Source organism: Carcharodon carcharias, chromosome 16 (assembly GCF_017639515.1).
Source record: "Carcharodon carcharias isolate sCarCar2 chromosome 16, sCarCar2.pri, whole genome shotgun sequence".
NCBI lineage: Eukaryota > Metazoa > Chordata > Chondrichthyes > Lamniformes > Lamnidae > Carcharodon > Carcharodon carcharias.
The window spans coordinates 16,843,102-16,869,735 of NC_054482.1; the positions used below are offsets into that span (position 1 = coordinate 16,843,102).

At 39.4% G+C, this 26,634-nt stretch overlaps 1 protein-coding gene across 1 annotated transcript in view; it reads left to right on the plus strand.

The window, feature by feature from the left end:
- acbd6 (acyl-CoA binding domain containing 6) overlaps window positions 1–26,634 on the plus strand; it is a 207,332-nt gene that overhangs the window by 59,034 nt on the left and 121,664 nt on the right. Inside the window, exons 4-5 of the mRNA XM_041208380.1 lie at window positions 3,647–3,726; window positions 23,303–23,408. Of these exons, the coding sequence (XP_041064314.1) occupies window positions 3,647–3,726; window positions 23,303–23,408 (186 nt within the window). The remainder of the gene's footprint in view (window positions 1–3,646; window positions 3,727–23,302; window positions 23,409–26,634) is intronic.

Here is a 26,634-nt window from a genome sequence, read left to right on the forward strand (position 1 = left end):
TTAAAACCTCTCCACTATCTACAACACACAAGTCGGGAGTTTTTTTTTTAATTCATTCACAAGACGTAGGCTACGCTGGCTGAGCCAGCATTTATTGCCCATCCCTAGTTGCCATTGAGAAGGTGGTGGTGAGCTGCCTTCTTGAACTGCTGCAGTCCATGTGGTATAGGTACAACACCTGGGCTGTGATGGAATACTCTCCATTTGCCTGGATGAGTGCAGCTCCTGCAAAACTCAAGAAGCTTGATACCATGCAGGACAAAGCAGCCTGCTTGATTGGCACCGCATCCACCACCTTAAATATTCACTCCCTCCACCACCGATGCAGTGCAGCAGTGTGTAGCATCTACAAGATGCATTGCAGCAACTCGCCAGAGCTCCTTTGACACCACCTTCCAAACTCATGATCTCTACCACCTAGAAGGGCAAAGGCAGCAGATGCATGGGAATACCACCACTTGCAAGTTCCCCTTCAAACACACCGTCCTGACTTGGAACTGTATCCTCATTCCTTCACTGTCGCTGGGAAAGAATCATGGAACTGCCCCCCTGACAGCACTGTAGGTGATCTACACCACATGGACTGCGGCTGTTCAAATAGACAACTCACTACCACCTTCTCAAGGGCACTTAAGGATGCGCAACAAATGCTGGCCTAGCCAGTGATGCCACACTCTGTGAAAGAACATTAAAAAGATTAGCCTCAAATGTTCCTTGATAGCAAATTCCCTATTGCCACCACTCTTTGACTAAAGACGTTTCTCTTGTATTATTTATGACCCTAGTTTTGGACTTGATTTCAATCTTTCTCTAATGACTGCAATTGACATTCCATCATGTTTCATTCTGGGGTAAGGAACTTCAGGAAAATGAAAGAACTTGGCAGTGCCTTGAGCTTTTTATCTACTACGTCTCAAAATTAAAATGTGTTTGTATAGTGACTTATCATGTAGACTAATGTTGCAGCCATTTTGTTCCCAGGAAATCCCCACAAACAGCAATTGCCTAAATGGCCCATCAGTCTGCTTCTGTTTATGTCGGCTAAGAAAGGAATAAAATTTTTAAAATGTTAAAGTAGTTAGACATGTCTGACTTGGGAAAAACATGTTTAAACTTAACAATGCATAAAACCCAAGTGGCTAGTGAAAATTTACAGGTATAATGGATCAAACCAAAATCATATCAAAACTTTGCTTCACTTCATTTTTTGAGTTGCTAATTTTTTATGTGTTTTTTGCTGTTTTGAAATAACAGAATCCCTCTTTGGCAACATTTTCTTTTCTCCTCAATCAAACTTTGAATAAGAAAATAACTGACAGATGGCAAAATAATTTTGGCTTCTCGTCAGTCTGCATTTCCAGTGAAGCTTCCACTTTGGTTGCATCAGGGAGCCCTGGGAATGCTCACTTCTCTTAGATTTTTCATCTGAGAAATGCAGAGTACAAAGGTTCAAATGTTTATTTGCCAGCTTTATTTCATCATGCTTTTCAAGTCCGGTGTTCAGGGAGGAAAATGCATAAAAACAATTGCAGAACTGTCAGCATTTTCATTGTTTGATGTTGCTGACTTTTTGGTCTGTATAACTGTGACCTCTGGTGAAGCTTTGTAAACCTTCTAGAAATATCACTCCATCCTGCAGAGCACACGATATTGTGTTGGACCAGGAGAGAAAAACGCAACTGACGTACAAAAGTTAACCGTAGAGGATAATTGATTCCTATTGTCCTTATTGAAAACATGACTATACAAAATGATCCTGACAGGCGATTAGTAATTATCTATTATGGGAGTTATGTAGTTTTTTTTTTATTGCTGATGGTCAGGACGGTTACTGGAGCTCCGCAATCTGACTGCCTTCATTTTAGAGGTGGGTTAGTTTACTTCACTGTATTTGAATGACCTTTTCATGAGAATATTCTTCGAAAATGTCTTTTTGTTTCTCGTACAGTGTGAGACATTGGCAACTTGCTTTTTCAGCTCTTTGTTTTTCATACTGCAGGTTGACAGGACAGCTCTGTGATAGTAAACATGAACCTAAAGTAGATGTACATTTTTAACTTCCATGGTCGTGGTTCCATGAGTTCTTTGGGGCAAATGGCTAATTCCTACACTTCAGAATTCCCTTGCTCAACCCTTCCACATCATTCGCTTTTAAGTCTCCCCTTAAAAACTGCTTCTTTGTCAAAGCTTCTTATCACCCCTCTTGCATCAATTTTTGTTTATGTCTCCAAGAAACGTTTCGTGATGCTTTTTCATGCTAAAGTACTCTATGCATGCAGGTTACTGTTGTAGATTATCCACATCTGCTCCTTTCAAAATTATTAAATCTGTTTTTGTCACTGACAAAACCGCCTTTAAAATAAACTATTCTGTGTTCTTAGAAAAACCTGTTTCTATGACACTTGAAATAATTTCTAGAACATTACCCAATCTCTAAAGCAAACAGGCAGTGCGATGTTCTGAATTTTGGCAAAACAGATAAATACAAACCAGATTAGTTTTACAAAGTTACTTTTCAAATGATTCAACAAGATTCTTACTGTTTTTCTATTTATTGTTGTGTACTCTCTTTCTGCGTTTTGACAGATTTTCTCTTGATTCCTGTGTGCTTGATTACTTAATGTTATAGCCTGCTTGACTTCTTTCTGTCTTCCTGCCTTTCCTTCTGCGCCTTTTTTTTCTACCATTGCTTCTATTCGTTCTGTGCCTTTGTGTGTTCCTCCCATTTCCTCACCGTATTGCAAACTATAGCTTGGAGTTTTTCCTTTCAGCAAGTATTAGTTTTACAGCTGGATCTGCTTTCAGCAAGTAGAACTCTTCACTGTGAAGAAAAATTGAGCAGCAGTACATATGATGGAATGAGACTGGGGAGTTGAAACACAGACAGTGAGAAAGGTTGTAACTGTTGCTCCAGGCATACTGGTTCTGTGTTTTAGCACAGCAGTGTTGTGGAAGGACAGATGAAGCTTCAGACAGATAGTTGAAAGATCAGGGCATAACAAAAAGAATCTTTTGCCTCAAATATTTGCGCACCCCTAATGGGTATTTGCATTTCATGCTTGCACTGGATTGTTTTTAATGCATCAGGAAGGGTGAAATTGCGAAGCACTTCATTCTCACTGTAGAGAGCTGAAATAATCCTAATCGTTTTTGCATGTGTTGATTCCTTTACATTACCTGCCAGCCTTGAATTTGTCATCTCTTTTTCTTTCATGAAAACTGTATTCTTGTTATTGTTGTAAAAGAAAGATATGAGACATCAGTTGCACAAAATTCAACTGAAAATGAAGCATCAACTAGGGTTTCCTTACAATAATTTAAAGGCCAGCAAGGGAATGGATATTTGTTTGATGAAGATTAGATTGGAGAATCATCAGTTTTTTTCTTATGGAGTCCAATTTATTCTTAGTAGAGTATTAGGTGAATATAGTTTGAATGATTTTGCAGTATGCTAAAGAAAGGAGTTTTATAAGTTTACAATTAATACACCATTACTATTTCGAATTGACAGGCTCATTGGGCTTCACAAGAATATTGGCCCAATGTAATTGGAAAAAGTACAGAAAATGAAAGTGTAAGTTTTCTAATATTGCTTGTCAAGCTGTAGATTTTGAGTTTGTACAAATTCTATCTGTTTGTGTTTCAGGATTCAGTGAAAGAATCTGATCAGAAATTACGGTTTGGTGGGCCTGTAGTCAGCAGCCTTTATCAGGAGGAGATGATCAGGTATGTTGGTGAAATGGTTTTACAAATGATCACATTCACACATTCTTTTTAGGAGAGGCAAATAATTGACTGGTCTGTAGTTACTTATATAAACTGGTGGATATATCAACAACAAAAATTTGTATTTACACAGTACCTTTCAGCATAGAAACATGTCCCAAGGTGTTTCATAGAGAATAAAGAATAATGCTGAACAATTACTTAGATATGCATCTGCTTCATTATATAGATTCTGTAATTGCATTCTACAAATGTTCTGTCATATGTTTAATTTCAGTTCCTCCAATTCCTAAATAAGCTGTTGATGCATAGAAATATCTCTATTGGATAATCATATAATTGTGTTCGGTACAGTCTGTGCTGCTCTTATGCAATTCTCCAAATTCATTCATTTGGTAAATTATATCTTAATGCAAAATTCACTGGTAGAAAATGAATCTTTAACAGATTAATAGATATCCTACAATTCCTATTTATCACATGAGGCAGGAACTGTGTGCAGGTCCGTCAGAGATTGCATGGAGTCCATTTTGGAAGTAGTGCTGGCTTACCTTACCTCACCAAAACTTAAATGAATTAATGACTGTTGAACATCTTCCATTTGCCTACTGTTCTGACCTTTGTGACCTACTGCGCTGTGACATCATCATGTTTGATGTTGAGGTTGAGATAAAATCAATAATTGGAGCAGAAAATAAATCCTAATCAAAGACAGTTTGATGGTGCAATTCTAAAACACACATCATTTGAAACTAGGTAGACTTTTTAACTGTGTTTCATTCTTTTTGGGTATGTACATCTCTATAAGTGTTACTAATTTATATGATTAAAATAATGAGGTCATTTGGTTTTTAACCTTCTGCTACTGGGTGATATTCCCTCCTGCTGTATCTGTCCATGTAACCTCTATAATTTACAGAATATATAGAGAGCCCAATGAAATTTCACAACAATGCCAGCATCATTTAATGTAAAAATATTTGCATTTGATGAGCAACTCCATTCTGAAATGACAAGAAACAAGAATGTACCAAATTGGTTATAAAAGTTAATTAGGAAAGTCACACCTCCTTTTCAGGGACCTGTGTGTGGTGGTATCTTTGACATAATCCAGGTGTGGGATTTTCAATGTTAACTTCCTTGCCAGCTTTAGATATCTCAATAACTGGTAAATGTAATGAGTTAAGTGTTAGCAAAACAATTGGATGTTGTTTGGCTGAAGTTGAAGCTTGGTGGTCAAAACATTATTTGTAAGACTACAAAATAGATAAAGATTATAACTCTTATTTCCATGAATGAAACTCAGTTTGCTCCCCAATCACCTACCTTTATTTTATATTTAAGCTTTTAGCCTCTACTATCTTAACTAGAAGGTAAATTAATGAGTTAATCACACTTTCCATGACATCTGCTCTAAATCATCTGCAACACTGTGCTTTTGACTCTTGAGTTCCAGATCGTTTAGGAAGTTAGCAAATAAGAGGGTCTCAAAACAAGCTCCTGAGGGGCACCACTGGTAACATTCTCCCAGGCTGATGACAATCCCATTGTAAAATATTTCTCTTTCCTGATTTCTTTATTTTCAGTACCAATCTTTCCAAATGAACTTCGTCAAAAATCTTACTGTTTGCATCACCCATTCACTGTCTTACCCTTCTCAAACTCCATTGCCACACCCTCAAATAACACCGCTAAGTTAGATTGGCAAGACCTTCCATGCATGAACCCATACCAGCTATCTTTTGCGATTTTAATCTCCAGATGCTTCATTATCTTTAATAAGAGTTTCCATAACATTATTCATAATGGATGTCAAATTCACTGGTATGTAGTTTTCTGAGTCACTTTTAAACATGGGTAGTAAAAGTATGAGTAGCATCTGCTTTTCTCCAGCTCTTTTTGCATGTAGTATAAGAAATAACACAAGTGAGTTAGAAGGACAAATTCAACAAAAAGAACATAATGTGGCAGCCATTACAGAGACCGAGCAACCTGCTAGACATGATTGAGAACTAAATATTTAAGCTATAACAACTTTAGAAAGGGAAGGGAAACTGGGAAAGGAGGGAGTAGCAATATTGATTTAAAATATACAATTACAGCAGCAGAACTGAAGGATTTTAGTAAGGGTGATCAGGCGGTGGAGATACCATGGGTGGAGTTAAGGAAAAGCAAAGGATACAAGATTCTGGCAGGATTTGACTGCCAACCTTCAGTCAGCAGTGATGTAATTGTGTGAGGGGATGTAGGAACTTACATAAATACAGAGATCAGGAAAAATTGTAGCAAGAAGAAAGCCATTATAATGGAATATTTAAATGTTTACAGACTGGGAGAAGTCAAGCATTTCAAGTGCTGTACAACAACAGTTTGCATTTCTATAGCGCTTTTAAACATTCCAAGGAGCCTCACAGGAGTGTTATCAAACAAGATATGAACCACATAAAGAGACATTAGGACAGGTGGCCAGATGCTTGGTAAAGGGGTAGTTTTTATGAAGTGTCTTGATAAGGAAAGGAGGGCTAGGAAGGCAGAGAGGGTCAGGGAGGCAATTCAAGAATGTTGGGCCTTGACAGCTGAAGCCATTACGCCAATAATGGAGCAATTAAAATAGGATGCGCAAGAGGCCAGAATGGAAGACCACACTAACTGCAAAGGCTTGTAGGGCTAGAGGAGGCTGCAGAGATAGTGAGGGGGTGAGACCATAAAGGAATTTGAAAACAAGGATGACATTTTTAAAATTGAAGTGCTGCCAGACTGGGAGCCAATGTAGGTCAGCTAGCACAAAGGCAATGGGTGAACAGGACTGGTAAGTATTAAGGTATGAGCAGTAGAGTTTGGGATGACATCAAGTTTATGGAGGGTAGAAAGTGTGAGAAAACATTAGAATAGTCAATTCTAGAGGCAATAAAGGCATGGATGGTGGTTTCAGAAGTAGGTAAGTTGAGGTGGGGGGAGGTGTCAGGTCATGTATGGATGTTGGCGACGGAATAAACAGTAAATTAGAAGTTCAACTCTAGACCAAGTACAACACAAAGATTGCAGCCGGTTTTGTTCAGCCTCCGACATTTGCCAGGGAGAAGAATGGAGTTAGTGTTTAGGGGATGGAGTTTGTGGTGGAAACTGAAGACAATGGACTTTCCAAAATTTGATTGGAGGAAATTTCTGTTATCCACTATTGAATGTTGGGCCTGCAGTTGGTAAATTAGAGAGTGGAGGGTTTGAGAGAGGTAGCAGTGTGGTAATGCTGGATGTTGTCAGTGTAAATGTGGAACTTGATGTATTTTTGGAAGATGTCACCTATGGGCAGCATGTAAATGAGAAAGAGAAGGGAATCAAGGATGGATCCTTGAGGAACACCAGAGGTAGTGATGCAGGTATGAGGAAATAAGTCATTGCTGGTAATTCTCTGGCTGTGGCTGGATAGATAATAGGGTAAGATAATTTTCCAGGCTATATTTTAACAGCATGTTTTGGAACCAACAAGTCACCAGACTAGCTAGATTTAATGATTAGTCATGGATCAGAATTACTATATATGCTCATGTAAAAATTTAATGTTTGAGACCAATTCTTAGGCCAAAAGTCATGGGGTCGACTCTTACATGGGTAATGTTTTCGAGGGGTTGACATATGTGCTTGATTTGGTTCAAGCCAAGTCCACAAATTGCTGTAATGAACAGTAGTAATTAAACATGAACTGTAGTAACTACCAGTTTGTTGTCCATAATCTGATCACTTTAATAATTTGAACAAATAAAAACAAAACTTAATCATATAAATGTTTTAAGTATTTAATTGCTAGCACTCACTTTCATTAGTATTTGTAGATTTACAATGTATTCAAATTACTAAAATCTCCAGGGTTATACTTTGGTTCTGAAATTTTTGGGCTTTGACCTCTGGAAAACTAGGCTCTACTTTTACATGAGGTGCATGAAAAATTGCATTTTTTTAGATCAAAAATCATGAGATTGACTTTTGCATTGATTTTTACACTAGGATATACAGTAATTGACAACCCGATGTTAGGGAAACATTTTGAAAATAGCAAGCGTAATATGGTTTGATTTGATATCTGGTTTGAGAGGCAGAAAAGATTGTCACAAACATCATTTTAAATTTAAGTTAAGGTGCATTTCAAGGGGATGAGAAATTAATTTGCCGCAGTAAATTGGGCAGAACTGTTAGTGGGTAAATCAACAAATTAATAATGTTAAGTGTTCGGTACAATACAAAACCAGTACTTTACTGCGAAAAGGCAAAGGCTCTACTTGTGCAGTTCAGCAACCACGATCCACAAATGAGGAAAGAGTCAGTGTCAAGCTAAAAGAAAAGGCTTGCGCAAATGTAAGGAAAAGTGGAAATCCAACGGTCTGGGGGAGCTTTAAAAAAACAACAAAGGGATATAAAGGAAGTAAAAGGTGATGTTAAAAAGGGCATGACAAAAAATTTAAAATGGATATTGAAGTTGATGTTACAAGGATAGCAGCAGCACAGGGATACCATCAGTTCAGATAAATACAATAAAGCTCATTTGTCAGCTTAGAAATAAAGGAGAGTTGTAGCCGATCAAAAGACTAATATAATGCTCACCTTTATCTGAAGGAATTCAAAAATGAGGATGTTGATGCTTCAGAGGGTTGGCCAGATGCGCTCTGGAGTATGGCATTTGGTTTTGGAAACTGAACCTCAGGACATATATTGGCGATGGAAGGGGTGCAGCGCAGATTCACCTGACTGATAGGACTTAAAAAAAGACAGGTTTCAATAATGTGTATTCCCTCAAGTTTGGAAGGCTGAAGGGTGATCTCATCATGATATTTAAAATGATAAAGGGGTTTAATAGTGTAGATACAGAGAAACTATTTTCTCTGGAGGGGAACTGAGCATGAAATTAGAGCTAGGCCATTGAGGAGTGAAATCAAGAAGCACTTTTTCATAGATCTACAACTCTCTTTCCCTCAAAGGCTGTGAATGCTGGATCAATTTAAATTTATAAGACCAGGATTGATCTATTCTTATTAGGTTAGGGTATCAAGAGATACAGAATAAATGGAGTTAAGGTACAGATCTCCCATGATTTTATTGAATGGCAGGACAGGCTCAAGGGGCTGAATAGCCTGCTCTTGTCCCTGTGTTTCTTTCACTAAGATTGACTGTCATTCAGCTATCTCATTTGCCAGCACATTTCAAACCCTCAACTCTACCACCTAGAAGTTTAAGGGCAGCAGTCGCATGAGAGCACCACCACCTACAAGTTCCCCTCCAAGCCAGCACACCACCTTGACTTGGAACTATATCGCTGTTCCTTCACTATTGCTGGGACAAGATCCTGGAACACCCCTCTAACAGCACTATGGATGTACTTACTTGGACTGCATCAGTTCAATAAAGCAGCTCACCACCAACTTTTCAATGGCTATTAGGGATGGGTGACGGATGCTGGCATTGCCTGTGACTCTCAGATCCCATGAAAGAATTTTTAAAAAAGCTTCCCCTGCCCATAAACCCCTCTCTCTAGTTTCTTCCTCATCGTGCTTCTCCAAGCTCATTTTATCCATGGGACTGATCTCTTGTTTCTTCGACCGAATCCCTACTAAGCTGTCACCACATGTTTTCCCTACCTGGCCCTTATGTAAGCTGATATTGCACATGGTTTCCTTTGCTCAGGAACTGACCTTCTCTTTCAAAATTGTCTCCCCTGCTCAACTCCACAATCATAAGAAAACGCCATCCAAACTTCCTCTCCTCCTAAATTTTTAAATGCGTTGTCTTTTCCCAAATCTGTTCCATTTTCCCTACAACCCTCTGCTTGAAACTCTGTTATCAGGTTTCTGCTTGGGACATATATTGAACTGAAGATAGACTGTACAACTGAGATAAATCTGACTCCATCTCATGCGAACGGGATTCAATTTAATACATATTCCCATAAGGTTCTCTCTCAGTCATTTCATTTCAGGGCTAAGAGTTCTAGTTTCTTTAGTCTTTCTTTGGAACTCTATCCTTTAGTCCCAGGGATTAGGTTGTGGCTTTTCTGTGTACTACCTGCAAGAGTTGAATGTTTCCCTTCTGTCTTGTGATCCAAACTGAATACCTGATTCAAACTGAGGTAATTAAAGAGGCCATATTGTTTGGCAGGACAAAATCTCCACTTCATTGTTGTTGAAGGAATTTACCTTAATGTTTTCATTGGCACTGTGTTTAGTGCAAAATCACAAGAACATATTTTTAGAGGAGCGAATATTTCCTCTCCCATCAAAGTTTCAAAGTTCCCTATTTTGGTTTCTGCCGATCCTTCACTGGAGAGTTTGATTGGCCTGATTTTGATTTTGAAACTTTGTTTTTTGAGTGAACCAAGCATAGTGGTCTAGAAACAATGGTTTGTCTGATACTGTTAGGCTATTTCATTGGCCTGGAAGAGAATGAGATGACTGTCATTAACTGTATGCATGTGTACTGAGTGACAGGATCCTCTCCTGTTGGTGTGCACTATTGAATTGGTTGATGGAATTTTTATTTATTCATGGCACAGCTGCTCATGAAATGTTGAACATAAACCTCAACTTTTCCTCACATTTATTTCAGGAAGCGGTTACTTGCCAGTGCTCTGGATCAGGATGTGATAGACTATTCAGAGCTATTGCAAGCTCTCCCAGGCATCTGAGAAAGATTGAGTTACTGTTGACATTAACTGTGATTTGTGACAAAAGTGCCAGTTCGAATTGGGGTACCAACGTTTATTATTTCTAGCCTCTGCTGAGCTGAAACCTTTGTACATACTGGTATTCATACAAAGCAAAGAAATTCGTCCCTTCCAAGTGTATGCTGTGATCATGATTCTGTTGTTGCTGAATAACCCTCCTTGGTTCATTATTCAGCTGCAAGCATCTCACTGTTGGGAATATTTGTAAAAATGCAATACTTATGATCACTGAAGAAACTACATTAATTATTGTTACAGAGATAATTAAAGTTGTTAAGAAATCAGAAGGAAAATATCAAAGTGCTGGCTTTACGTGTTTGAAATCCAAATTAATTAGCTTTATTGAGTTTTGTGGCTGTGTAATATCCTGTTATTGATATGGGTTTTTCGGTGAAAATTGCAGCATGACATGAACAGTGTAGAAAGTATAATTACATTCTCATATGACATTTGAAAGCCAGTATCCCTAATGGGCCACTAATCCACACTCCCCATACCCTCTACTTCTTCAACTAATCTTACTTGTGCACTGTGTTTCTTAATTCAGCCATTTAATATGTTTCTCTTTGTATTCAAAAATGTATATATAAATGAACATATAAAGAGCATGAAAGACTAGCAAAAAATATGCATTCCGAGTCCTATGATTTTCCATCAATTGTCATGTTCTGACACTATCACTGGCAGGAAAGCATAGGAGTTGAAACGGAGAAGTCAGGGTTTTTGCTTATATGCAGTGAATGTCAGTGGTTAATCATAAATATGTAGGGTTCGCTGTTGAAGAGAATCTGTGCAGAATCAAGTAACTTGTTAAAGAGCTGGGATCCCACTTAGCTAGAGGATTGGGAAAAGAACCACCTCTGACACATCAACGTTGCTGTACTAAAGCTGAAGAGGTTTGCAACATCGACTAAACTATTCTGAGTGTGTGAAAAAAGAGAAACGTTTATTGCTAGTGATGAACTGCTGGACAAGGCCGGTACGTGTGCTTTCCCCAGAAGTGGAGTGAAATGGCCTATCTGCTTTTGGAGAAGTCCCTTCGACTACATAAGAGAATTGGAGGCTGAAACAACTGCAAGGTGCCAACTGGATGACTAACAAGGCTCCAGCATCATCATGTAAAATGCAGGCTCTCTCACAAAGGGGAAACTTCTTTTAGTGAATGAAGTGACAGTGGAACCTTCACAGAATACTTAGCCAATCAGATGAGAATGACAAGTGGTGAAGGAGCAACCAGAATAAAGCGTAGTTAAATTCCAGCTTGTTTGGCAATTGTTTCTTGCAGTTTGGGTTTCTTTAATTTTTTTGAAAACCAGATACTTTTGGCCTCCATTGTTAATTCAGTGGGATAACCATGAACCTAGGGTACCTTAAACTTCAATAGATATAGAGGTTGTGTCATAGGACTGGAGGATAGTAATTGTTCATGAAGGAAGAAGACTAGTGTAACTGGGCAACTATGGACCAGTCAGTCGAGCATCAGTTGTGGCCAAACACTTGGAATCTGTGATTCAAGATCAAGATCAGGAATGCATGGGGATAGACAAAGTCAGTCAGAATAAATGTGTTAAAACTGCATTGTGTTTTACAAACTTAATTGTTTCATGAAGTGGCTTATTGGAAAGACAGTGCAGTAGATGTAACTTAAATGAATTTCCAGAAATAAGTTATGTAGGGTGTCTCACAGGAGATTTGCTACAATCATTCAAGAATATGGTTTCAAAGGAAGTATAGCATGGATTGAGAATTAGTTGATGGATAGGAAGCAAAAGCTTAATGGGTGCTGTTTAGATTGAAGAAGGGTTGGAAGTCTAACTTGGCCAGTGCTGGAACCACTTATCTATTTAGTTAAATAGATTATTTTAACTTGAATGTAGGGAACTTGATATTGAAATTTGTTAATGACACAAAATTAAACATTTGGCATACAGGGTGGAGGCCTTTAAAAGTGCTCAAGACAGTACAGATCGGTTATCAGAAAGGAGAGATAGATGAGAGATGCAATTTAATTTCGTAAAGTCTGATGATATGCTTTTAGGGGGTGAAAATACAAAGAATGAGAGCCCACACTCGAGGAAGAACACTGAAGGGTATGGAGGAAGAGAGCAATCTGGGATGAAATACATAGTTCCTTAAAAATATGAGTGCAGTTATATAAAACAATAAAAGAGCAATAGAGTTTTACTTGATCAACAAAAATTGCTCTGAGATTTCTATATTTAACTATTGCAGGGTCCTGCTGAGCATGCCCTGTTTGTGGATGAGTTGTGTGTAGTGCCTGGTTATGTTCCATAAGTTTAAAAGCTGATTTTATCTTATTCACAGGTGCATGCAAACCTGAGGTCCCTTTGTTAATATGTAATTGTTTTTAAAAGCTTCATTTTAGTACGTTTGTCATTTGTTACGTTTTCATATTGTAGCATCAATGTCCATGGGAAAAAGTGTGGCAATAGTAAGAGTTTAACATATTGCAGATTAGAGGCTACAGTTCTCTGGTAGCACAAATCTCAGCTCATACCTTTCCCAACAAATCTTACAGGCCTTTTCATATTTGCAGTGTGTAATGGTTTTCATTTCTAGCCCAGCAGAAGTAGCTTGCATTTATATGGTGAGCTGAACGTCTCCGGATACTTCATAAAAGGGGAAGAAAACCTAATAGTAAAGACGGGCCTTGTGAAGATTTTTAAAGGTAGTGAGAGATGAAAGGCAAAGGAGAGAAATTATGCCTTCGGTCTTCATGCTGCTCATTTTAGAGTAAAGTTTGACTTGTCCATGTCTTGATACCAGATGGCAGCCTGATAGTGTAGAGGCTGACATGGGGCCAAGAGAAGTGGTAGAGAGCCAGAGCTGAGTATTATTAACATGTATGTGGAAATCTATCCCACACCTGCTAATAATGTCACCAAGGCATTGCTTGTGGATGGGGAAGAGGAGCGGACCGAGAATAGATCCTGAAGACAGGTACTGAAGCCATTTCTGGAGATGCACAGCCCCATCTGGACAGAATGAAGTAGGATCATGCAAGGGCAGTACCGCTGAGTTAGACTAAGGTTTAAGTTTGATAATGATAGCATGACCCATGTCAAATCCTGCAGAGAAATCAAGGGTAGTTATTTAGGATACTATGTTATATTTACAGTCACAGTGTTGAATTTGTGACTTTTACATGCAGTCTTGGTCCAGTGAGAAAGATTAAAGCTCAGCTGGAGGGTTTTGAAGTGGGAGTTTTGGGGTAGGTGAATACAGAGCTGGGATGTCATACATTAAATAGTATTAAAGAACTTGAGAGGAATGGGGAGGGCAAGAGAGTGGGCAGTAATGGAGAGTGCCACTGGGTTGTGGGTCTGTATTTTGACCAGGGCAATGAATGCAGCTTTGAAAGCAAGGTTGATACCCTCAAAATTATTAATAATGTCAGATAATGTAAAGTCTAGAAGGGATCAAGAATTGATGGGGAGTGAATGAATGAGCACCTGGTGGATCTCTCAAAAGTTTGAAGAGGGCAAGGAACAGATTGGAGATAACATTTAGTGTTCAGGGAAATCTAAGTTAAAGTGAATGAGATGGTGGAAGGGGATGGTGGTGGGACACTGAGTTAAAAAGAGTGGGACAGTGGGGGAAAGTTGGAAATGGAAGAACAGGAAGAAAAGGTAGCTGTTCAGATGATCTCAAGCTTGTAAACATGTACACCCCTGAGCTCTTTGCATTTGGTGTAAGAGGTGAGGATGAAAGATGATTGGGTTTGATGAGGATGTTGGTGAAGGCGAGCCTTTGTTTGTCTCAAGACCCCACAGAAGCCTAAACATTTTTGATACAGTTGAAAAGGTTAAGGATAGATTAAGAATGTCTTATCAATAATAGCATATAAATGCTTGATTCATTTGGCGTATAGCTTGTAGACATTTTAAGGGAAGTGAAAGACTTCATTTTAATACAGGTGTTCAACCATTTAAAATAAATAGGAGAATGTCACATGAGTGCATTGTGCTCATTCTGTTATGGCCAACAGTACTTTCAGCCCTTAACTTTGTTAAGGTTTTATAATCAGAAATTATTTGAGGGGAATAACATCTTTATAAGCATCTAAAAGGAGAAATGCCAAGTTAATGATTTGGTGTAACTCTTCATCAGAATTCAAGTTTGCTTGACTCACTCTTGTTTCCCCTGAAGATGCTTAGGATAACTAAATCTAACATAATGTCAAACTGCTTAATCTTCCTGTGGACCCAGGACGGGGTTGTGCATGTAGAATTGGCTGGCACTTGGGATTATTTTGTGTAGTGATATAAGAGATTTTAGTTCACAAGTAAACACACTATATCTGGGGCTAGATTTATACTTTTGAGGCTGGAACTAGTAGTTTTATTGCTACTTTTATTTCCTTTATTTTAACTATGCATAACCCTTCTAGGATTATGTTACTTGTGGTTTGAAAGGTGGAATTTAGATAGGTCCACAATGCCATAAACTGCACCAATTGCCAAGAATCAAATTATTTGCAGTAGGTAGTGGGGGTGAGGGTGGGAGGATGTTGTATGTTTGCTGCAAGTTAAGTTTCAAGCCTAAGTGAGCATATGCCCCTTTCTGAAGCCCACTGCTGCCAACTTTGCTTCTGTGTTCATTAGGATTTTCCCCTGCAGTAACAGTGATGGCATGTTGGATAGGATAATAGCTGAAGTTGGAATTGTATGATCATGGAACGGTACATTACAGGAGGTCATTCAATTCATCATGTCTTTGCTGGATCTTTAAAAGAACTATCCAGTTATTCCCATTATGATGCTATTTCCCCAAAGCTCTGAAAATGTTTTCTTTTCAAGTAATTATCCAAGTCCAAATTAAGCCCAGCCTGTTTCCTACTTTACTTTGTCTAGGCCTATTTTCAGGGCTGTTTTTGAAGCTATTGCTCAGATCTCAGCTGGTTTTCTAGGTTGGTGCATGTATTTAAACATGAAGATAATCAGACGTTATTGTCTTTTTTTCTCCCTGCGGTGCAGTTTTATTTTTCAGTTGCTGAGTTGTGCCTGTACTGTACCCACAGCTTTTCCAAGTGTGCTATTTGTGAGAAGGAGGAAAGTAGCCTTTCAAGTTTCTTTTTTCTGTCAAATTAATCCTTACCCAGTTGAAGCTACCCCGACCCAGATCGCCTCAATAAACACGACAAAATGGGCACTTTTGCTGGGCAAGTAAATCTGAAACGCATGAGCTATGGCCACCGCTTTCTAGTAGAGACATGTACACTGTTTAAAAAAAAAGAATTGTGCTTCATGCAATTGTCATTGTATTCTGAGGTGGAAGGCTGCTTAAACTGGATGTTTTTCAGCTGAAACACAAAAATGTTTTAAAAATATTCTAGAATATTACAGAATAATTTCTGTTGTTTCAGATGGGAGCTTTTAAATTCAAGATTATCAATTTAAAAAAAATAGTTTCTTCTAAAAAAATTGTTTACGTTGTTTAACGAAGCTGAAAGGATTGTGATGAATACTTGATCGCACAGTGCTATAGAGCTCCCAGTGCACTGTGCCATGGTGACAGAGCACATGTTTGCACTTGTGATTCCCCACATGGCAATATTCAATCTCTGCTGTGCCATCTGGGAGGCAGGAGTAAAAATAGAGAGTCACTATAGACTCTGAAGTGGCATTAGTTGGGGAATTAAGTAGGAAGGTAAGTTAGCACACTTATCAATTACCTACTGGAACATGGCTTTAAATTCAACCCAGACCAAGGGGATGAAAGTAATCCAAAATGTTTTTGGGCATTCTTTGTATAATTCTGAGGGGGTATGCATATTAAAAAACTGTCCAGAAATAGCACAAATTGACATTTTCACTCAAAGGTAGTAAGGCCATCTGAGGTAGATATAGGATTGTTGGGTGGGACAGATATAGTGTTATATTTTTTACCTTTTTTATTCCTGATCTGGAAGCTTGACACTGACACCTGAAGGTAGAACAGTGTATCATTCCCAGCAGCGCAGCATTAACACTGCACTGAGAAATATGAAACTCATTCACAGAGATTGAAAAATAGTTAACCCTTAAGCACTGTGAGTCAGTGATTGTCATTTTGTAAATAGAAAGGGGTGGGGGGTGGCCGTGGGTGGTGTGATCCCTAAGGCCACCTGATTCCTATTCATCCACCCCCCCAGTTTTTCCATTCTTTAGAAAACTCAGTGGATGCTATAATCATAGCTGCATGCTGACAGTGCACTTTACCCAAATATGTTTTTTCCTTTTGGATAAGTAAACCTTTTTTTTTTGGAAATTAGTGCTCCCGTTTCAAGCATCCTACCACCTATAGTGTACCAAGAAATATTAACCTTATGGTTTAGGTAATCATTGTATTCTATGAGCCAAGGACAGTTCTATGAATGGAAGAGGGCCCCACTATCAAACCAAATTTTAAAAGGCCCTGGTATGATTATCAAAACAGTGGACCTGATGAAGGATTCTGGTGCTATGGTAATCCTTATAGATGAGTTTACACAACAATGATTTTTATATTGTGGAAATCACACCTTTATTGCTGTACAACAATTGCTCCACTGGTACGAGTGATTTGTGACCATCTATTTTGTGAGCGGAGCCTCTATATGCTTATCCCAGTGGCCTGTTGTGTTTATTCAGTGAATAGCTGAGCTGGACAAAGCCCCAGGTTTCATCAGGTGTCACTGCTGGATTAGCAGGTCTCCGCAGAGTGGTAGTGGGGGAAGACTGAAATTGACTTGAGATCGCTCTGGGTGAGGAAGATTGACCAGTCTTCAAATTCCTGATTCCTAAATGTTAGTCTCTGTTAGAAAAGGATATGTATGAACATTCGGCGAAGATGAGGGCTGCCTTGTCTGTAGCTTTCTGACGCTTAATGTTGGGCTCATGGGATGAGTAAAAGCAACCTAGGTACGGTGACAGAGGCTACCTGGTCTTTATGGAGCTGTACTGCAGTAAAGTGTCAATGCCTTAAGGAAAGGGAAAGGAGTCTGCTCCGCCATTCAATGAGATCATGGCTGAACTGATAATCTTCAATCGCACTTTCCTGCCTTTTCCCCATAACTCTTGATTCCATCACTGATTAAAATTCTGTCTATCTCAGCCTTGAATATACTTAACCAGCCTCTACAGCCCTCTGCGGTAAAGAATTCCTCAGATTGACTACCCTCTGAGAGAAGAAATTCCTCCTCATCTCTGTTTAAAATGGGTGCTCCCTTACCCTGAGATTATGCCCTCTGGTCCTAGACTCTCTCACAAGGGGAAAGAACCTCTCAGCATTTACCCCTAAGAATCTTATTTGTTTCAATCAGGTTGCCTCTCATTCTTCTAAACTCCAATGAGTACAGGCCCAACCAATTCAACCTCTCCTCATAAGAAGATCCCTCCATCCCTGGGATCAACGTAATGAACCTTCTCTGGACTGTCCCCAATGCCAGTATACCTTTCCTTAGATAAGGGGACCAAAACTGCCCACAGTATTCTAGGTGTGGTCTAACTAGTGCCTTGTATAGGTTTAGCAAGACTTCCCTCTTTTATACTTCATTCCCTTTGAAATAAAGGCCAACATTCCATTTGCCTTCCCTATTACCTGTTAAACTTGTATGTTAGCTTTTTGGCATTCATGCATGAGGACCCCCAAATCCCTCTGTGCTGCAGCTTTCTTCAATCTTTCTCTATTTAAATAATATTCAGCTCCTCTATTCTTCCTGCCGAAGTGCATAACCTCATACTTTCTCACATTATATTCCATCTGCCACTTTTTTGCCCACTCACTTAACCTGTCTATATCCCTCTGTAGACTCTTTGTGTCATCCTCACCACTTGCCTTCCCACCTATTTTTGTGTCATCTGCATAATTGGCAATAGTGCATTAATTTCCCTAATCAAGTCATTAATATATATTGTAAATAATTGTGGCCCCAGCACTGATCTTTGTGGCACTCCACTTGTTACAGATTGCCATCTTGAAAGTGCCCCCTGTATCCCAATTCTCTGCCTTCTATTAGTTAGCCAGACCTCTATCCAGGCTAATATACTACCCCCAAAAAGTTCTGTTAATATTATATAGAATCATGCTTAGACCACACTTTAAGCATTGTGCACATTTCTGGTCACCTTATTGCAAAAAGAATTATAGAAGCAGTACAGCATGAGAAAAAAATTACAAGGATGATGCTAGACCTCAGCGAGTACATCAGTTTGGAAAGACTTAACAGCCTTGGCTCTTTACTGTAAAGAAGAGAAGACTGAAAGGTGACATGATACATGAGTTATGAAGGGATTTGATGAGATTTGATCAAGGGAATAGGTAGGTATGTGCATGAGGGAGAAAGGAATAGAAAGATTTGCTGATGGGGTCAGATGAAATAAGGTAGGAGAATACTTGTGTGAAGCATAAACATTGGCATTGACCATTTGGGTTGAATGGCCTGTTTCTGTAAGCTACGCAGCACTGACTTTTAGCAAAGTTCTATTTAGACTACTTCCTCTTAAACTGTCTCTTGGAAAAAGCATCTTTTTCATTAAACCATTAGGTGGGAGCTGCACATAGCTATATTTGCAGTAAAGTATGTAGTACCTTTTAGGTGTTATGTTGTGGGGAGACAGTGATGTAATGGTAATACTATTGGACTAGTAATCCAGAGGCCTACGCCTATACTCTGGGGAAATGTGTTCAGATACCACTACTGCAGCTGGTGGAATTTAAATTCAATTAATAATTCTGGAATATAAGCTAGTCTCATTAATGCTGACCATGAAACTATCATCAATTGTCGTAAAAACCTATCTGGTTCACTTCTGTCCTTCAGGGAAGGGAATCTGCCATCTTTAACTGGTTTAGCCTACATGTGATTCCAGACCCACAGCAATATGGCTGACTCTTAATGGCCCCCTGAAAAGGTGTGGCAAGCCACTCAGTTCACGGGCAATTAGGGATGGGCAACAGGTTGCCAGTGATGCCCACATCCCATGAAAGAATAAACAAAAGGTGAAACCTATTCCTTTATATAGCTGTGTATATTATATAAAATCAGGGGAAAGAATATTTTTCACCCCAGTATGCATCTCTCCATCCAAGTGGAGTATTATGTATGTTAAGTACGCTTAAAGCCCCGATTGAGCTGTTTGCAAGTGGAAAAAAAGGGCAAAGATTTAAAAATTCCCAACCTTATAATCTTCCCACCGTACCTTGTGACTGCTGACTGTTTTGTGACTTATCTGAACACCCTGCTATTTTACCACTGACACCTGCAGACAGCTGGGCTCCAGGACCAGTAGTGACTAATATCCATTGAGTTTTGCTGATGGGCTGATTAGTCACTCTGGCAGACAGATGAACTGTTTTGGTAGATAATCCTGATTTATCATCAGGGTCGAGGGCTATTCATACATTAGACAGGATGTCAAATACTGCTGTGCCACCCAGCCACTCCCTCCCCCTTTCCAGGACTTGACATCTGGGCGCAAGAGGGAATAAACTCAGTTACCAATTTATTCGACTTGCAAGAAGCGTCTGGCCACAAAATAATTAAAAAGCTGTGAATCGGCTGCGACTGGTGCCTCAGAGACCCCCCCCCCCCCTTTATTATGAAAAAAAAATCACAGTTGCGGCAATAGATAATAGTTGCACATTGCAATTAAACAGTGGCGTTGACAGGGGAGAAGAGATGCACTGAGTTAATGAGCTTTCTTGCAGCTTGTGCACCGCACCCTCTGAAGTAGGAAAGTGATTAAAGCGTAAAGATAATTATAGATTAAGTGAAAATTTCTCCCAGAGGACATCTCAATATAAACAATAACTGTTGCAGGAATCCCACGTGGACTCGCTCTTGAACATGCTCCGCTCAAGTGTCATGTTTCAGCAACATCATGTTAGTAGAAGGTTGAGTCTCCTGTTTACTCCAGTAATTCGTTACAACATTGGTGGATCTTTTCCCCAACAACATTTTCTTGGTGATGCAGTGCTGGGTACATACAAATGTAGGAACTTGTTCTATTCAATTACGTGTTGCTTTCCAAAAGCCTGTGTAACCCTGCTACAATACAGGATCAGCATTCAGATGTTTTGATGGTATAGCATTCATATATTACCATTAAAACATAACCAAATTAGTGCAGTATAGCACTAAATAGAGTAATTTATGCGCAATGTAATTTGACTTTGGAAAAGGAATTTTATAGGAAATCAATTGTGTGATATACTGTGAAGTGTGTGACAGTAAGGTAGAACACGTTTAGGAAAAAGAGCACATGAAAAGGTTACTTTACAGCAACCTACTAACAGTGCAGTCAAATTACATCCTTTGCACCAGTCTATGGATCAGTTGTAATTAAAACTTAAAGCAATATGTGGAATTTATTTAATTCCTATACTAAGTCATGCTGTAACAGGTTAATCGTAAGCTTTTCCAATTCTTTGAGAAGCCATCTTTCTCCCTCTTCATCGATTCCACCCATCCCCATCAGTAGATCGCCTGGCGTCATTATAAAACAGTATTGGTTAAAGGCAACTGAAATGGAACCGTAAAGCCGTACATTAAAATGTTACTGTGAAGGTCGCCCATTATATGGTACATATCACCTAAAGGATTTGACGGTACTTCAGCATCCCTGACACTGAGTGTTCAGATCCCTATCAAGGCAAGTCTTGAAACTTAATTCAATAAATCTAGGAACTTGTTGCTAATCCCAGGAAAAAACTGACCAAAAAAATTTTCTAGATATTTGGTGGCAGTTAACTATTGTCCTTCAGGAAGGAAAACTGTCGGCCCTCCCTGGTCTGGCCTATGCGTGACTCCAATCCCACATTACATGTTGACTTTTAATGCCCTCTGAAGTGGCCTAACAAATTAATTCTTAAACCTATTGGTTCTCTGCCTTCTTGAGGAAACTAGATGCAAAAAATATTCCAAGAACAAATGGAAAAAAATGTGACAGCTTCTGACTGTTGTCTTTTAGGCTGTGCAGTTCCTGCCTGTGTTTCATATTAGGATTATAATTTGGTGTATGATGGTCTTATTATTGCTTTGTGTCTCATCACTCTGTGGCACAGTATCTTGATGCCCCAGCCTTATGCCACATACTGCCATGTCTTAATTTTTTTTAGATAAGATCCATGGCAGCAGCAAATGAATGAAAAGAACTTCAAGTTATGCATAACAACTGACTGACAGAATTTACGCGCTTTGATGGTTATTTACTGAACCGGGGGGGTTGAATAATATGGGGTAGGGGGCCGGACACCAGCACAAACCATCCCCTCCCCCCCCCACCCTCTGCTTCATGCCACCCTGCCCCACAGCCATAACATGCAGGTAGGACTTGAGCCCTTCAATGGTGAGGAACTCCTGCCCTCTGGATCTGCCGGCCAATCCGATTGGCCGACAGATCCATCAGTCCCGGCAACGCCAAGGGCATGTTAGTGATTGCTGTCAAGACTGCACCGAAGAAGGCCCATGGATCCCTGGAACTGGTAAAGTCTGAGCCTTGAGCAGGGAGGGTTTTGGATGGTCAGGGAAGGGGGCAGCATTGAATTCAATAAGAAAAATCTAGAATTAAAAGTCTAATGATGACCATGAAACCATTGTCGAATGTCGTAAAAACTCATCTGATTCACTAATGTCCTTAAGGGAAGGAAATCTGCTGTCCTTACCTGGTCTGGCCTACATATGACTCCAGACCCACAGTAATGTGGCTGACTCTTAATGGCCCTCTGAAATGGTGTGGCAAGCCACTCAGTTCAAGGGCAATTAGGGATGGGCAACAGATTGTCAGTGACGCCCACATCCCCATGAAAGAATAAACAAAAGGTGAAACCTATTCCCTTTGAAATGGCCTAGCAAGCCATTCAGTTCTCAAGGGCAATGAGGTATGGGCAATAAATGCTGGCCCAGCTAGCGACGCCCACATCCCATGAATGAATAAAAAATAAGGGTGGGGGGGTGGCTTTGAATTTAAGTCTGTGGGTGTTTAGGAAGAAAAGGAGCTCAATCTGAAGCGGGGGGTGGAGTTGGTGCACCCCCCCAAAAAAAAACACATCCGCCAGGGACACATAAAATGCAATGCAAGGTCTCCATCTTTGGAATGCAGAAGAGGAAAAGAAGTGAAAAATACCCTTGGATGTTCCAGAATGTGTGATTCAACTGGACCATCTTACAAAGCATGCTAATCCCAATAAATGCCCAAACTCAACGTCGTAACATTGATAACCCACATAACAGGAAGTTCCGTAGTCCAGTCATCAGTCAGTGCTTCCATTTGGTGACCAAATAGGGAATAAATAATACTTGAATTTGTATAGCACTTCGTCAAATGTCCTATTAGAACTACAAAGAAGGCAAATGTAGCATTTATTCTGCACCTCCAAAATTGCACAAACATCACGGGGTGTATTATTAATTACTCTTCCTTTGGTAGCAACTCGTCAGGAAGGATTGTTGGCTCAAGAGGCAAATTTAAATTTTTCAGATAGTGCCATAGGTCCACCAGAAGAGGTAGATGAGACTTGGTTTAACTTCCTAATTCAACATTGACACACTGGATAACACAGCACTCTATCACTCATTCACTGGATTGTCAATGTAGACTGACATGATGTGGGACTACAATCCACAACCATCTGATGCACAGGTGAGGTAGGTACTTTGTGGGTTCAGTTAACTCAATTTTTGTTGAATAGTCATGAAGCTTAGAGACTGAAAGTAAGTTGAAGATTTTATTTTCATTGTATTTTGGGGGAAAATGTGAGTTAAATGCCCTCATTGACTATTGAAGGACACTTTGGCCCTGTGTCATCTCAACACTTTTCTGTCCATTTTGCAATCTTTCTTGAGCTTCCTCTAAACCTGTATGAAAATATTTTCATCTTTTGCAGGGAAGAAGACAAGACTATATTTGATTATTGTAGAGAGAACAACATTGACCATATTTTAAAAGCTCTTGTATCCAAGAATGTGGATGTTAACCTGAAAGATGAGGAGGTATGTTCTTCAGTGGCAATGACTTTGCTTCTTTGGCTATATTGAACAAAATGTTGATCCATTTGACATATTTCACTAAAATATTTAAATTCTCAATGGCTTGTTCAGTTAATAGAAATTCACATCAAAACATGCATCTGTTGTGTAACAAGTTTGTTTTTATATTTGGCCATAATAAAGCATATTTTCCTCTTTAATGAATACAAGCATGAATATAGAAAGGACAAATATAGTTTTGCACTAACGCTATATATTATTCATGTGGCTGGGGAAGCAGTTATAATTCAATGTCGAGGTTAACAATCCACTCAGCTGATGCAGTGCGAATTGTGATGCCACCAGGAATGGATCTCCTGGGGCAGAAGTTCAATATGTGGGCAATGGTCTGACTGAGATGACCACAGTCACAATCTGAGCTGTTCCTCATGTCACATGAACACTGACCTTTCTCCAATATTAGTACCTGGACAGAAAAGCCTAATGACGCATTAAAAAAAATAATGAGCTGAAATATAGTCTTAAGTTCGACTTAAGTTTTCTTCGCTCATCTGCTTCATGAATCAGAGAAGATCTGTTTTTTTCTGTTTAAAGTCAATTCTGGTTGATATCTATAATCATGTAAGTGATTTGTGAATTGCAGTTAGTTTTTTAATTAAAAAAAAATGTTGCTGGCTTTGTTATAAAACAATGGAAATGATTTTCTTCTGAACATTGGCACACTCATTAAAATCAAGGAAGAACATATGAAAGAAATCACTTGCATATGGATCCCCCTTGCATGTGCTTGGCCCTCTGAAGAGCAAAATCTAGCTTTGATGGTGAGTATAGATCAAGCCTTAAAGCTTGAGTTTTTCAAAGCTGTTGGCCAATCCTTTGAAGCAACTGAGTCCATGCTCCGAAAATAAGATAATTTAAACTCCAGCTCCTTTTTAATGAAGGGCCAGTGGGTGATCCAATATTTGTACTTCTTGAAGAGTTGAGTGGAGTCTCTGTCAAATACTCCCCTTCTACCAGAAAGTGTTGCTGAATCCCAGGAGAAGTTTTTGAGTGTGTGTACAGTGCCCTTCTCCGCTTGTCAACAATGGAGATGCACAGTCTAACTGCAACAGCCCAAAATAGCACTGCTAAAATGCTGTTTTTATTGGTTGGAGCAGTATAGTGATAATAAAACCGTGTTTTAAAATCACCAAAAAAAGTTGTTGCTTCACAGTAGCACTTATGGTTGATTATGTAAGTGTCTCTCTTAGAATTTCACTGTGAGATTTGATGAGCGGAGAACATTTTAGGCTATTTCCTGACTCACGTTGGCTAGACATGAACAGTAGAGGGCAGCATCCTGTTGCAACAAATCAAAGCAAGCTAATACTGTCAGTGTGCAAACCTCTACTCCCTCTCTTCCTCATGCTCTGCAACCCTTCTTAAAAGAGAATAAAATTTGTCATACACTTGAACAGCTGAAGTCTTTACACATTCATGGATTGAGACACACAGAATTCAGCAGGGTTCATTTGAAAACACCGATCAAATATCTGCCTTTTCAACCATAACAACTCTTTCACTCTTTGACTGATGTAATTTCAGCAACTGCTTGAATTTGCATCATGCTGTGGTGTTGAAATTTTGTGTTAACCGCAGACAAATATGACATGTGATCGCCAACAGTATTAGATAGTATTGGCCTGTATTTTGATTTGCACAGGTTGCTTGACTTTGACTATGGGATGGTTTGTGAATGAATGACAGGTGAATTTAGATGTACCTCTGTAGGAATTCCAGCTAGTTTTTAAGATAATTATGCACACTTAACTGACAAAATCAGCATTCAAAGACCATTTCACAACTAGAATTGCAAGCTCTTGCAGAATCAAAATGGCCCAACTGAACTAGCTGAAGGGACTATAAGGAGCAAAGCTACCAGATTTTTGTGGGTGAAGCAGATTAGTTATTCTGTGAAGAAAGTCAAACATATAGTCCCTTATGTGCTGGGTGAGATGGCTGCTTTGTCTGAGTCTCGGTCTAACAGCCTGTCTCATTTTTCCTTCCTGATTTGTGTAATCTAATTATCTTGTTCTTTTGAACCTAACCAGATTCATCACCTCATGCTTACTATGGATTTGACTAAGTTCATCCCTTGCTGCATAGTTAAAATGCAGCTGGTTGATGATAGGTTTCATCGCAGCCCTGCACCTTCCTGTCCATTCCAATATTTCAGCCCTTTTTCCTTTGAAAGTTGGCCCTTTCCCACAGTTCTCGATCCCTAGTCATAGCCTACTTGGCTCAGTTAATTTTCTTCATAAATTGGATTTTGCATGTCAGGACAGGGAGGAAACGTACTGGCAAAGTGAAATGTGCAAACAACATGAAAAACGTACTGATAGATTATGGATGTCTTATTTGGTCAAATACAGCCTTGATGCCAAGGAAAGTCACTCCTCACTTCACCTCTGGAATTCTACTCTTTGTCTATGTTTGGAGCACGGCTGTAATGTGTTCTAGAGCTGAATGATCTTGGTGTTCCCCAAACTGAGCATCGGTGAGTAAGTGTCACTTGAGGGCACTGTTGGCAACTCCATCCATCTCTCTGTTGATGACTGGGAGTAGGTTGATGGGACAGTAATTGGTTGGCTTGGGTTTCTCCTGTGCTACATAACAATAGTGACTGCTGTTCAAAAGTAATTCCTTGGCTCTGACATGTTTTGGGAGTATCTTGGGCATGTGATAAATTGAACTTCTTTTGCTTTCAGATATCACTCCAGATCAATTCAATTACATCTTACACATTACCTCTGGAATATTCTTTGGCTAAATTCTGGAGCTCTTTCCACATAGAATTAATTTATATTTGAGTGACATACCCTATTTAAATTTTTGTTCATTTCTTGGGTTGCCTACTGTATGGCTATCCTGACTTGGCTGCCTGAGCACACTGATACTCTTGATACCAGCTATTAAGAGGAGCGTTTTGGACTGATGTCCCCTTTTTGTCTGAAAACGCCTGTATTCTTCTTAACACCTCTGCATGGCAGGACTGCTGAGACTGTTGGACTGGGATGGTAGGTGTTTTACTGGCTTCTTCGTACCACTCTGTGTTGTCCCTGCAACACATTACTATAGGGTGGAATGTGTTAAATGAAATACCCGTGCTCCACTTCAACAATGATGCTATTTGATCCTGAAATTATTTGCAGGGATAGAACCTGCAGAGGGAAGCTGCTCCAAAGTTAGG